The 14245-nt window shown below is 55.6% G+C and overlaps 4 protein-coding genes across 4 annotated transcripts; 1 reads left to right on the top strand and 3 right to left on the bottom strand.

The window, feature by feature from the left end:
- Window positions 1-1407: 1407 nt before the first annotated feature.
- Window positions 1408-2626, bottom strand: INS49_001795 (uncharacterized protein; the record flags this gene model as incomplete). Its single annotated transcript, XM_043162616.1, has 4 exons — window positions 1408-1846; window positions 1986-2090; window positions 2183-2265; window positions 2336-2626. 4 exons carry the CDS (start codon window positions 2624-2626, stop codon window positions 1408-1410), a joined length of 918 nt encoding a protein of 305 aa, XP_043031122.1.
- Window positions 2627-3218: 592 nt separating this feature from the next.
- On the bottom strand, window positions 3219-5534 carry INS49_001796 (uncharacterized protein; the record flags this gene model as incomplete). Its single annotated transcript, XM_043162617.1, has 2 exons — window positions 3219-3369; window positions 3478-5534. 2 exons carry the CDS (start codon window positions 5532-5534, stop codon window positions 3219-3221), a joined length of 2208 nt encoding a protein of 735 aa, XP_043031123.1.
- A 764-nt stretch (window positions 5535-6298) lies between these two features.
- INS49_001797 (uncharacterized protein) lies at window positions 6299-7148 on the top strand (the record flags this gene model as incomplete). The annotated part of the gene is made up of 2 exons (XM_043162618.1): window positions 6299-6406; window positions 6501-7148. The coding sequence occupies 2 exons, from the start codon at window positions 6299-6301 to the stop codon at window positions 7146-7148; spliced, it is 756 nt and encodes a 251-aa protein (XP_043031124.1).
- Window positions 7149-8159: 1011 nt separating this feature from the next.
- Window positions 8160-10091, bottom strand: INS49_001798 (uncharacterized protein; the record flags this gene model as incomplete). The annotated part of the gene is made up of 4 exons (XM_043162619.1): window positions 8160-8223; window positions 8291-9528; window positions 9597-9763; window positions 9833-10091. The coding sequence occupies 4 exons, from the start codon at window positions 10089-10091 to the stop codon at window positions 8160-8162; spliced, it is 1728 nt and encodes a 575-aa protein (XP_043031125.1).
- Window positions 10092-14245: the final 4154 nt, after the last annotated feature.

The raw sequence follows: 14245 nt of genomic DNA on the forward strand, positions 1-14245 counted from the left end.
TTGCAAAAGCATCAGGTGAGGTACCGTCGGCCTCGCGACGGAAAAGATATATACCAAGTAGTTTGAATACAGTTCCTTTCCCTCGGTTGCACGCTAAGCTAGAATTAGGAATGCTTAATCAACCACACCGCAGAGCACATCATGATCTACCATAGGACAGTGGATGGCCGTCTTGCCGACAGCAACGATGACTGGTATGACGAATATGGGTTTCAACGGGCAATCCGTGATGCACCGGCCGTGCCACTACGACCTAGGGTGATGCAGGGAATCTTCAGAAAAGATTTTGATGAAGGCATCAAAGTTTTGGACATGTTAATGGACCGAGTTTGAATTGACGTACCTCGGTTTACTACTGTGTATATGGGCACAGGCACATACAGCAAAACTCAGGTCACGGGACAGAGCCAAGACTATTCGCCATGGGGAGGAGACATATAAAGACGCAGTCTAGCCTTATAATAGTATGTGAAACTAATACAAACCGCAGCTGAATAAGATGCTGCCAGCAGCACACCGTTCCGAGCAATATCCCGTAAACGCTTTTCCCACTGGAGTCCCTAGAGTTGCCATAAGCCACTCTTTTAAGCTACCACCCCTTGCCCACTTCAAGACTGACCAAACGGTACCAATACATTGCAACCTGGTAACGTATACTCTCCAAATGCGTGAATGAGACATGCATAATAGTTGCCTGGACGCCCAGATCTGCGTTGATGCCACTCCACTGAACAGCTGCCTCAAGTAAGCCACCTCATACCTCACAAGGAAGCTTTCGTATATGGTAAATTCTTCAGATCATGGCTTGAAACATGAGACCTCAGCCACTGTTGGGCCAAGAAACTCGCAGAATCGTGGGGTCAGGCTGTCCATATTGTCTTAGTGCAGATTTCTGTCCCGGGCTCAGAGAAGCCCTTTTGGCTGCGGATGGAGCGAGCCCTGATCGATCAACTTGAACTCGGGCCGAAGACCTCTGAATGAGGTGTCTGCCGCAATTGGGTACGGTAAATCTTCTATGCACACATTTACATCAATTACTTCCCTCGACACCACTCTGTTTCCGTACAAAGTTTATTGACGGAACCTTTACAAGTGTCTGATGTTCTAAAGTGGAGGTGGATTTCCCATGTCTGATGTGGGAAATCACATAGCTGTGAGAAGCGCAATGATTGGCATTTTTAATTTCTTGCTTTCAAGACGCAAAGAATCACATGACTTGGTGGACAACGAAATAATGCTGAAGTCCATTTTCTTGACTTTCCTTAAGTTTGCGCGACCTGTTTAATTCCTGTTTCAACTGACAAATTATGACCATCGATGGGGAATTCCACCTGGGCATGCAAGTAGTGTAATACCCTATTCTAGCTTCTAGAAAAAAATACGTCAAATCTAGCACATTCAAGCAGATCAATTCGCCTTGACAGCAACCGGCGCAGTCTTCAGCTCCACCTTCTTGGCCACATACGCGCCCAGCCTGACCCCCCTGTCCTCCTTCGAAGCCGGCGCCGGCGCCTCGGCCGTCAGGGCGTTAGGCGCCTTGATGTGCTTGGTGTAAGGCATGCTCCTCGTCTCCGGGGGCGGCCTGTTCGACGGGTTCCTGGCGGGCGGGCTGTACGGGGCGGGCTCCAGGACGATGAAGCGCGCCTCGATGCTCTGCCGCTGTGGGCAGCCCGGGCGGGCGGCCTCGTTGCGGAACGCGCTGTGGGGCACGTGGTTGAAGTCGTTCCTGAATTGGTCTTGTGGGGGGTGCGAGTCCGACTGCGTGAAGAGGATGAATTCGTCTGGGGTCTGGTTGCTGAGCCAGTACCACTTGCGTTCCGGACTGTATCGAACGTACGACAGCTCACTATTTTGACATCAACTGTTAGCATTGGCCTGAATATAACCCACACGTGAAGGTCTTGCTATTTTCCTATGCCCAAGTCCTTGAGGGAAAATGGAACAAGGCGGAAAGAGCCCTGGGGCACTGCTTTCACAGTACTTACGCCAAGGTCTCAGGCGTGGTGTTATCCAGCATGATGATATCACGGTTTACATCGAGCGTGTTAGGGTCACAGACGGCCAGGGGGAAATCCTCCGCGTGGGTGACCCTAGGGCGCCAGATATTGAAAACTCTCGCGCCTGAGCTTTCCGCTCCGCACGAGGTCTCTCTCGTCTTCGGTCAGGGGCCTCGAGACAGTACCCCCAGACGATATCCTTGTTGGTGTCGGCGTGTGCCTCGATGCTAACCGGCGTGATCTTGTGATCGGGGTTTGTGCTTCGGGCCTAAATAAAGGGAGTTGTGAGTTTTCTTAAGACGGGCGTCAACATTTCTGTGCGGTTGGGCTCATCTTACTCTGGCATTGAAACCCATAACTGTCTCCACACCTAGGAACTTCTTCAGGAATTCTGCCATTTCTTCCACATATGGCGCTGCGTCGTTATCATTATGGACGCCTGCGACAGTCTCGGACTTAAGATCGACGAAGCAAAACCCGTGGGTATCGACCTTGGGCTTGTCCTCCTCGGCGAGGGTCCTCACGTCCGTGAGGTTCAAGGGCTTCTCCTCAAACTTGGCATTGCTGGTAGGAAGCTCTGAGAGCGGCGGCCCTCGCCAGATGTATGGCTTCGCCCTTTTTGTGGGCATCGTCTTCAACCATGTGATTGCTGATAGCCGTCATGTTTGCTATTTGAGTTGTTAAGAGGTAGAGAGTGAGGGTAATTTGTGGGTGCTGCGATGGAATAATGGATTACAGATATGTCCTCTTGTACCTTGAATAGGCAGAGCGCATTGGGTCTTTTATACTTCAATCCCATAGCCCTTACTTTTCGGAGTCTTGTTAGAATCCGCTTGTAAACCCTTGGTTCAATAAAGTCGGGCCGCAGTATTTGGCCCGTGTGGACAATTGGCGAGAGGGTGGTCTCGCCTTCGTAAAGACGAATACGAGAGCGAAATAGTAGTGCCCAGGTCTACAGCCGAATACAGGAATGTCACAGTCAGGGGTCTGGGCAAAAGCCAATTTATCCTCCGAACAACGCTATTTGTTCATAACTTTCTTCTCTCTTACCCGACTTAAGGTCACTTATCACTTCACCTCCGCTGTTTAGTGGGACTCAAATGTCTATAGTCGTATAAGCCCAAGCAGACTATACCATTGTCGGGACCATATAGTAGTCCTCTACATGTATGAATCCAGCAAATACACCTTCTGTTTATTTTCTAGAATCCTGAACCCTCCTTAAGGTGAGGCTTCATCTTTTTCTTCGGCTTCCTCAAACAGAACTAGAACAGTGCCTGCCTTGCAAATATCACCCTCCTTGTGCGCGAGCTTCTTGACTACACCGCTCTGCGGTGACCGGATAACCGTCTCCATCTTCATTGACTCGATTCTGTGGTTTTGAAAGTGTTAGTAAAAGATTCGATCGCTATTTTGTTCTTCTTCGATGTCTAGTGCGACCGTAGGACAAGCGGAAAAGACAAAGTTTATGGGGACTTACACAACCAGCGGTGCTCCCTTCTCCACGCTCTCTCCCTCACTAACCTCATTTCTGAGGATCTTGCACGGCATCGGCGCCACCACCGAGGCGGCGACCTCCTGCAGCCCGAGCGCCTTCTCGTACCATGACGGCTGCTGCAGCAGGAGCTCCGTCTTAACGCCGTGCTGGAAAACACTGAGCTTGTGCGAGTTGGTCGGGTCTGACACAACGGTGGTGTCCAGCCTCTCGCGGGGGAAGAAGGTCCGTACGCCCGTCTTTGACGGATTGGGTAGTGTGGTGGAGGAGGAGATTGGCTCGCAGACGAGATCTTCAAAGACCTGCGGCTGGCCCTGGCCCTTGCGCGATACGGTCGCGCTGAAGAGGTTGTTTCCCAGCTGTGTGATGCTTGCCTGTACGACCTCGCCCTCTTGCGAGCTGTAGCTGTCGATGCTCTTGAAGGAGTAGTTTCGCTCGCCTGATGAAGCGCTCCCTGAGCCGAACCCGAGGACCTCCCCGTGCGCGCCTGACCTTGAGGTGTCGCTCTGTAGCTGTGCTGTGAGCAGTCCGAGGGCAGCCTGCACAAAGACCTCGTTGTCTATGTGCCTGGGCTTGAATAACTCGTCGCCGTGCTTCTTTATAAACCCTGTCTCGACGTCTCCGTCGATGAAGGCTTGACTCCTGCAGAGCCTCTTCAGGAACTCGATGTTCGTGCTAAGGCCAACCACTTCATACTCGCGAAGCGCCAATTCCAGCTTCCGTATCGCCGTCTCACGGTCCTTGCCGCGAACGATGAGTTTGGCAATCATTCCATCGTAGGCTGAGGACACGGTGTCGCCCTCGATGAAGCCAGCGTCTATCCGGACATCCTCGTCCGTCTTGGGAGTGACGAGGTGAACCAGCTTGCCCGAGTCGGGCATGAACTCCTTCTCGGGGCTCTCGGCATATATCCTGGCCTCGATAGCAGCGCCCCTCTCCTCAATCCTCGCCTCAATCTCGTCTTGCGTCAGGGGCAGCGCCTCCCCGCCGGCGACGCGGAACTGCCACTCAACCAGATCGGTGCCGGTGACCATCTCGCTGACGGGGTGCTCGACCTGCAGCCTGGTGTTCATCTCCATGAAGTAGAAGCGGCCGGTGTCCCTGTCCAGGATAAACTCGACAGTGCCGGCGCCAACGTAGCCAACTGCCAGGGCGGCGGTCCTCGCCTTAGCCCAGAGGTCCTTGCGCGTGGCGTCGTCGAGCAGCGGGGCGGGGCTCTCCTCGAGGATCTTCTGGTGGCGCCTCTGCACGGAGCAGTCGCGCTCGCCGAGGGCGACGCAGTTGCCGAGCTTGTCGGCAAAGACCTGGACCTCGACGTGGCGGGGGCGCACGACGTACTTCTCGACCAGCATGACCTCGCCGCCCTCGCCGAAGCTGGCGCGGGCCTCGGCGCGGGCGGAGCGCAGCTGGGCGGGGAAGTCGGCCTCGGAGGCGACGATGCGCATGCCCTTGCCGCCGCCGCCCTTGACACTCTTGAGCAGCACGGGGAAGCCGATGTCGACGGCGTGGGCCTGCAGGGCTTCGACGGCCTGCTCGGAGCCGTGGTAGCCCGGGACGCAGGGCACGCCGGCGGCGGTCATGATCTCCTTGGAGCGGGCCTTGTCGCCCATGTCGGCCATGGCGGAGGCAGGTGGCCCGACGAAGACGATGCCGGCGTCCTGGCACTTCTGGGCAAAGGCGGCGTTCTCGGACAGGAAGCCATAGCCTGGGTGGAGGGCCTGGATGCCATTCTGCTTTGCCAGAGCAATTATGCGGTCGCCATCCAGGTAGTTGGGAAGGGAGTGAGAGTAAGGGGTGGCTGTGGTGTGCTGGGCGTTGCGGTCGACGTCAGTGTAGAGGGTTGTTGTGCGGATGCCGAGCTTGGAGGCGGTGCGCTGGACGCGGAGGGCGATCTCACCGCGGTTTGCTATTATTACGGATGTTATGGGTGTGATGCTTGAAGTAGGAGTTTGAGAGCAAGATGTAGATGTTGATGTGGAAAGTAGGGCCCTCGATGCCGGGCGGAGGGGGAGACGCCGATGGGCGCTCTTGATGGATCTCATGGTGTTTCGTGTGTGGTGGCGTTTGTGGTCTTTGGAGTACGGATTCAGTCAGTCAATTGGGAGGCGAGGCAAGGAAACCTTCACATCACTGGCAGAGAATTTGGCTCCGTCTTGTCTTTCCTGGGGAGACGCGACGTTGATGGTGTCGTCCGTCCCGAGGTGAAGGACAATTGGAGGTCAGCCGTTGATAGCCGTCTTCAAGCCTACAGTGTTGTGCCGAACCTTCCCTCGAAAGCTCCGACTCCCAAGCCACCTGCAGGGGGACAGTACGATATACAGTAGAGGCGGTGGCCGGCAATTGTCATGAAATAGTTGTTCTTTACTATGAAAAATGGCGTGGGGGATACTTGACGACATGGGCACTTACACAGTGTCAAAATACGAATGATGTGGTTCTGGTGCTCGATTGGAATCTGGGGAACTGCCAACACTTATTATCATGTATCTATGTACCTGTGTCTTTCTACCTAGGTACACTATGTACGTCCATTACAGTGTAGACCCCTGCCGACTCCGGGGAATGCCTCCACGTCACTGCGGGTCTGGCTGACAGGGGTTGTAATGGGAAAATGGAAAATCGAGCCCATCCAAGAGCCAGCCCCTCCTTAGCTAAGCGTCTGGCCGTCATCAGAGCTGGCATGTGGGAGAGAGCTCCGTCCGCGAAGTACAAGCCAGTCCCTCCATCCGCCATCAAACACTACCCACGGTAGTCCGCACTACACCAGACCACATCACAGGCTCAGCACACCAAGAGCCACGCTACCATGTCCCAAATACCTCTCAACGCAGCCGCCTCCATTGGCGACAACAACCGCCAGGCCACCTCGTCCCTCCCGCCAGAGGTGATCCAGTGCCTCGAGAATGCCCGCTTCGTACGTGCGCACCACACCATGCCACCCGCCCCAGCATACACACACTCACACACCCTTCGCTCTGCGCGCGACTAACCAATGCCACCACCGCCAGCTCCATCTCGCGACATGCACCGATAACATCCCCAACGTCTCCCTCATGAACTACACCTACCTCCCCTCCTCGCCGTACTCGCCCTCGGAGCCCGTCATCGTCATGACCACCAACCCGGCCTCCAAGAAGATGGCCAACCTCGTCACGAACCCGCACGTCTCGCTGCTCGTGCACGACTGGGTCTCGCACCGCCCGCCCACCACCACCGCCCGCCGCCTCTCCGGCGGCGCCTCCTCCGTCTCGCCCTCGCGCTCCAGCCTCGCCTCGCTGCTGCTCAACCTCAACACGAGCGCCATGTCCAGCATCAGCGCCACCATCAACGGCAGCGCCCGCGTCGCCGACGCCGGCACCGACGAGGAGAGGTTCTACCGCCAGGCACACCTCGACAACAACACCTTTGACGACGACGCCGGCGCCGGATTCAACCCCTTCGGCCAGCCCGGCGGAGCCCGGGCCGGAGGGGACGGGGCTTCCGGCACCGAGGACGGCGGGCGGGAGTGCTTCGTTGCCGGCGAGGAGGTCAGGGTCATCATTGTTGCCGTGAGGGGCGTGAGGATCAGCGACTGGAAGGGCAACGTAAAGGACTGGGAGCTTGTCAGGTCGGCGGCGGGCGACCAGCAGCCTGTTCTGGTGAACGGTGTTAGCTGAAGGGGCGGCTAAGGCTGTGCGAGGCGTTAAAATCCAGGAAGGGTTGCTCCAGTGTTGCAGGGCAGTATGTCAGGATTCCATGTGTGTGAGACGGACCCGCGAGTGTGCGGGCGGGGGACCACGAACGCCTGTGTACAAAATCCTGCAGGGCAGGCTATGGCCAGCAGTCCTGTTGAGTTGTAAATGGCTTGAAAGGCTGGGAGATTTTGCTCGCGGAAAGTCGGATTAGAACCTATTTGGAAGTGGTTGGAATGAGGTTGGATCGCTCTCGATCGATGCTGTCCATCCACCGTGGGCATAAGATTGCGAAGCATCCTGACTTGAAATCACATATCACATCACATACAAATGCTTCTAAGAGCTAGACTTGCAGTTTTGGGCCGTCATACAAAGCTGTTGAAGAATGTAATTGGAAGATGACTAGTTGAGTTCAAAGATGTCATCCAAAACTTGAGGATATAGCTACTAAGCAGTTGTAGATAGTGCCTTCATGATGATGTGGTCTGAAGAAAACACCTCATGTGCTGATATCATACGAACAAGTCTTATATCCTGCTGAAAAAAATCCGAAATACTCCAGTATATACTGCCGCACTTGTATAGAACGTCTCCGATAGCCTCTTTGAGAGTGATATAATCATTTGAGTTGTATTGTACACCAGAGCCTGGCACCAGCCTAGGTAATTCGTTTGATTCTAAGCCTATCCTACAATGCCGTACTGTCAACCGACTACCGGATTTTTTTCCACCGGTGTCATGCCTATTTGCTGTTCAACCCACTCCGCAAAAGTGTCTCGAGACAAAAAGTTCGCGCTGTAAAAGGGGGGTATTGTTTGTTTCCCCTCGGAACCCTATACCCAACCAAAAACGCCGCTGCTAAATACGACCAATCTCAGCCGTCTATGCTTATTTCGCCTGTACCCTGTTTTTTGTTTTGTGTATGGTCACTTGGAAATGATTTAAAAGGAAAAGAGAGCTGATCCAGCTCAGTAGCGAGGGTGCGCCGGTGTCTTATGCAGCCCACTCAACAACCTCAAGCGCGAGCATGACAAGAATGAGGGTTGAGGGCAGGATCCTGCAGTGAAGCGTGTCTGTTAGCAATCGCATAGTAATACAGCACACAGCCGTGGGGTTTGACTTACCAGATAACGTAGCTCTGGAAAAGGATCTTGGACATGACATTCTCGTAGACCGAGTTGATCTGGCAGATCTGCGCCAGCTGCAGCGCGCTCGGCGCGCCGGTGAGGAGGAAGCACACGATGACGAAGATAGGGTCGTCCAGAATGCTCACGGGCACGTACTTGGCGAAGACGGCCAGGATGGGCGCCATGATCAGAGTGGGCAGCAGCATGCGACAGACGAGGCTGGCAACAAGTAGCTTGCTGCCGATAACGGCCTCCTCGGGCTCGCCGTCGCGCTTCTGCGTGTTGCGCGCCAGGTTGGCGCCCAACACGACCAGGATGAGCGGAACGGCCACGCCGGCGCTCGAGCTGACGGCGCTGGTCACGCTGTTCTTGATGAACGAGCCCTCCTCGAAGAACAACCTCTGCAGGTCAGGGATCGACGCAACAATCACCGCTGCGAGCATCGCCCACAGCGGCGGGTTCATGAACTCCCAAAAGAAATTGCTCAGCTTCGCCGCGACCACCTGCTGGAAGTCCACCGTGCGCTTGAGGGGCGGCGGCAGGCGGGCATACGCCTCATGGCGCTTCCTGTTGATGGCGGCCGTCGTCCTCGTCTTCGTCTGCTTGACCCAGCGGTTGCAGCGCTCCGGGTAGCCCTTGATGCCCTCGGGGATCTCGGCCTCGTCGTCGTTGTTACGGATGCGGGGGAAGGATAGGATGCTGTCGTTATGCAGGCTGCCAATGTCCTCGCCAAGGGTGCCCGCAGTACTGGGCCGCGCCGAGTTCGTCTTGTAGTGGTGCTTGCCATTCGCGTTCTTCCTAGGGGTTGTAGTGCCGTCATCGTTGATAAGATCAGCGAGGGATGATCGTGACTGGTTCGCCACTGGAGTACGGCCAGCAGGCTCGTAGGTATCTGATGCGCTGCTCCGGTGATCGTCGGTGTCTTCGTCATCATCGTCAGGCCGGAGGAGGTTGTCCGTCTCCTCGCTACCCATCGCGTCCCTGGCAAATCGGCCCTCTTCGATTCTTTCGTCGTCGTAGTCGTCGTACTTCTCCTTGGGCGCCAGCAGGACGTGATAGCCCCAGCTCCATCGTACCAGTTGGCCCAGCTGCTGGAATATCATCAAGTACAGAATGCCACGGGCGGCGACTTCGTCGTCATTATCGCCGGGTATCTTGTCCCAGTGGAGACCCTTTAGTGTCTGCGAGAGGGATATCACCAGGGAGATTGGGAGCGAGTTCGAATTGCCGAAAACCTAAGTGTCACGAGTCTGTCAGCTAACGCGCGTCTTCGTCGAACGAGGCGCACTAGGTCCCTGCTTACACCCATGGCTGTGACAAAGTTTGACGCCCTCTTGTGAAATCCGAAAAGCCGGGAGACGCCTTGTGCAACCAAGTAAGACACGATAGTCTGTATGACGAATATAATGGGTATGACAGCGAGCTCGATAAGCTTGTCGGCGTTGAGCTGGGAGGCCAATTTCGTGAAGACTGCAGTTTCCCCGTTAGCCGGAATGATCCTTCATGTTTCCACGATGGAAAGATTGTCTGGAGTCGCACTTAGACATGGCGTGAATAGCATCACGTTGAGGTTCGCCAGGAACTTTTGCTTGTCGGCATCGAAATGGCCTAGCCTTGCGATGATGTATCCGGGCAAGCTGACGCACACCACCTCCATCACAGCCTCGAAAACCAGTAGGATAAGATGGTCAAGCGACGGGTGAGAATCGTGGGGCTTCGTGAAGACGACGAATGGTGATGATTGCGCCATCATGAGAGGCGCCGCCTCGGGGTTGGCGAGGCGAAAGGACGAAGCCATTGGTGTTGGTGTACTCTCTTCTCTCTGTCTCTGTTGTTGAGTTCAGGAGGGAGAGATTTCGAATGATGAGAGGCAAATCGAATCTTATATCCGGGACCGATGCGACCGAGGCGCGGCGGCGTGGAGACGTGCGAGGTTTTAATGGGGTTGTGGACTTGGGGGAGCACCTGGTTTCGATGGGACCTGACGTTTAAAGTTTCCGCTGGTTGGGTCCAGGCGCTCGCTCTCTCTCGCTTCGTGTGGGTTCACGCAGCTGCCAAGACGTCACAATCTGACCTGGATGAGCTGTCGTACAGGAGGCGACAATGAGCGAGAAAAGGACAGAGGCGGCGATGATATGCTGCCAAGCAGGGCCTTTGATGGGGGTCGTTGGCCCGGGTCGGGCAGTGCTGGCCTAGAGAAGTGGCCGCCGACTGGGCTGATTGATGGATTAGACAAGCGATGACGGGCCTGGCGTGCGAGCGACTTGTCACCCTCTGGGGCCGCCCAAAAGCTAAATTAAAGAACCTGCAGCAGACCTGCGTCTGGGAGGCCCCTTTGACAGCTCCCAGCAGGGTTCGCCTTCTCCCAGCCTTCCATAGCTCCCCAGCTCCAGCTTCGAAGCGGCCCACGGGCTGAGCAGCCCCACACGCGTAGTTGCAGTTACTGACCTTGCACACGGCCGGAAGACAGTTGGGGGAGCAGCACAGCAGCAGCACATCAGGATCAGCTGGAGGCAAACTCACAAAGCAAGACTTGCCGGGCCTCAGAGGTCATCTTCGGGGGCTTGCGCAATTGAACTCACTAATGCGGTGGCTGATGGGCAGAGCGGCAAAACAGAGGAGACGTGCTAGCAACCTTGAAGTTAGGGTTCCTTGGGGCCAAGAGCGCAAGACTTGAAACTAGCGAAGCATCGGTCCATTCATCGAACATTTCCCCAGATGCATGTGCATGGTTGTAGGGCACATACTGGACGTGCTGGCCTGACCGACGTCCGACCATACACGAGACGAGAGGCCCGCCAGGCCCGCTGGGTCTTTCTCGGTACGCTGCAACACGGTCAGATCACATCGCAGCAAAATCGCACACACGCGCCCGCCGGGCGGTTTGCCAAAAAGTGATTGGTCACTGCTGAGGTGGCATCGCATCGGGGCGTGCCTCTTGTCCCTGGAGCTCTCTCAGGGCAGCCAACCATGCGGCCCCTGATCAGCACGGGATGACAGGCATGATGACGGCTGAAGGTTGGAGTAACCTGGAGGCATCCGAAGTGGCTGACGACTCTCCAACGCCACATTGCCACACCTCTTGCACGCTTTTTTTGCTGCTGGCAGACCGGGACTAACCACCCTGTCGCCCAGGACGTTTACCTCCGCCCGCATTGATAGATAGATCCATGTGTGATGGACAGCAGAGTTTACACGTACCACCCCGCGAAGCACCATCCATGTGTTACCGCCGCTGTTTGGGGTGAACAGATTGACTAAATTACACCTTCGCGAAACACTCGCGAAAACTGTGCAGTGCAACCAGCCGTCGTTCTTCGACGTGGCGGTGCTATGCTGCCAAGCAAGTCATTGTGTTTATTACTCGTGTGTGCAACAAAATCCGCCCGGCGGAACCCACGTCCATCAAAAACGAGTCGTGCCCGTGCTGGGAGAACGGGTGGTCTGCTTCACCACGAACCCGGCCGAGCTGCGGTGATACGACCGGATGGTTGCCCCGGGCTGCGACACGGGTTGACACGTCGACAGCGGAGCGATTCACATCGGGACAGCGACTCGGGGCTTGAGCCGTGGGAGCGGGGAGGCTGTAGACTATGTAGTGTAGTGTCTGGCTGCACAATTCTATAAATTTCTCTCTTGAGGGAATTTAATGACGACCTCTTCGACAAAACTAGGCACTGATATTCTGGGAAAGGCGGTCCACAGAATGGATGAGCGAGTCGCTACCAAAGAAAAGAGTTGAGGAAGTAGTCATCACGAGGTTTTACCAGGAGCAATTCAAGTTCTGGGGTGGATTCTTGTCCAACCTTCTTCACGGTACTTGTCTGAGACGGCGCAAATTCCGCCAATACCTGTGTTATGTACCTCTTCCATTTTGTCGTTTTTCTTTTTCCTTATCACGCCCAAGATCTGGTTCTAAAAGAGATCAAGCAGAAAAACGTCACCTCATCTCAGGGCTGCAGCATTGGTTTCTCCAACCGGGAAGAATGACGTCACCCTGGCTTTTCTTCTCTCCTATCCTGTCAGCTGCCAACGTGAGCAACTGCAGAAAGTTTTCAACCCACGACTTCATGCGCCAAGTTGTTCGTATTGACATTGGCCGAATGCAATGGTGTTGAGGTTTCTGAGAGCCTAGGCAGTTGCTCAAACGCACGTACGTTCGACCGTGGGGTTTCTCTCGGGCCCTCCGCAAAAGTCCCCCATAACAGCCTCGTCCACGATATCCGAGGGAGCCTGCAATTCGAGGGTGGGGCGCAATACAGGAATAGCTGCAGATTTGTTAGCGCCAGCACTCGTTTCTTGGAATGCTCCCTGGCAGTCGACAGCTGCCCCTGCTGTCTGGCAAGCAAGCGATTGGACCCGTGGGTGAAGCTCCGGATTGAGCTCGAGCTAGAGCTATCACGGAGCAGGGAACGTGGGCATGTACTGTGGTATCAATAACGTGGCTGCGTTATTGCCTTGCTGTCATGGTACGTCTGGCGGCGGTGACGATGTTGTAATTTCACACAGCGACCGACATTTCCAGCTTCCAGCTTCCAGGCACGAATGGTGGGACATTGGCGCCAGCGCGTCCTACGTCCCTCGGAGCGTTAGGGGCTGGCAGTGTCAGTCTGGCGATTATGGCAGGATTCTGATGTTGAACCTGTGCACCGCGTCAGCTTCCACACGAGGTTGCAACAGGGCCAATTGGGCTCCTAGCTGCTCTGATGATCTGTTCTGGTCTGAGTGACCTGCCTGCTGTTTCATCTCGGCTGCCATACTTAAACTGCTGACCGTACGTTTCAGGACCTTCGAATAGGAAAAAGGCATGGGCGATCGGCTGGAGGCGAGAAACCTGATTTTCGGGGCCCAATGATACTGCATCCTTTCGCAGAGATGGAATTCAAGATGCCCATCTTTCCCCATGTCCCTCCACCTTTGCTATACTGCGGGCTGGGACATGTACTGTACTGTATGCAGCACTGCACATCCTCCCTCCTTCGCCAGTGCCGGCCCAACCTGGACTGCCGGGCGAAGAAGCATCTCATGTCTGCATTGATAAGTGGAGCAGGCACTGTCAGTTCCGCCTCTTCGCAAGCCACCGCTCCATTACAACGTCATCGCGGGGGTCGTCGTCCTCCCCTCGCCTAGGTGGGCGAAAGGGCACGCGCCGTAATAATGCCGCGCCCGTTGACCGTGAGCGAGCTAGGCCAGCCTGGGCTAAGCTGCTGTCCTTGCGGTCCTGGTGGGCATGGAATTCCGCAGAGCAAGATGAAGCACAGTAGAACGGTATGGCTTAATAAGAGGACCCCTGACGTTATGCCCGACATTCACGGCTCGAGTGAAGCAGCTGCCGTTTTGGAGGAGCGCCTCGCCCTTCCACAATGACGATTTATTGACTCTGCGATTGCGATTGCTGAGCTGCTGCTGCTCATTGGAATGGGATATGCAGCCAGCTACCATCTGTCCGCCAGAGTCAGATCGACGTAATCAGGTACTGCAGAGGTAAGTGGAGGGGTCCGGAGGGTGGAACCCAATTGGATGCTGGCCCGGAGGAAGCGTGCAAGTGTGGAGAGGGGAGCGGACAGTCTGAGCAGTCAAAGTCAGCGAGTCTGACACTTCGAGTTCTGTCAGATAAAGCTAGGCTGCTTTGGAGACTGCGGGGCATACGTTCCCTAGGTTGCGCCTGCTCTCGCGCTGTGTGCTGTAATGAAGTGTACTTACTGCGTGCACATCTTGAGGTACCTGCTCAGGCGGTGCGGAGTACGCCCAGTCGCAGGTACCAAGGTATCAAGGTCGCTTTGAGGGGCCGGGCGACAGGGAGGGACTCAGCGCAGCACGTCTCGAGCCACAGGCCAGACAGGTACCTCGTCGCCCAACCTTTGGCCAGTCTCCCGCCATTGCCTGTAGTGTGCGGTACATTTGTGCAGGCCAGCGGGTACAAAATCGCTGCCATGTACCGTCTCCTCCATG

This window comes from Diaporthe citri, assembly GCF_014595645.1.
Source record: "Diaporthe citri strain NFHF-8-4 chromosome Unknown scaffold_1, whole genome shotgun sequence".
Taxonomy (NCBI): domain Eukaryota; kingdom Fungi; phylum Ascomycota; class Sordariomycetes; order Diaporthales; family Diaporthaceae; genus Diaporthe; species Diaporthe citri.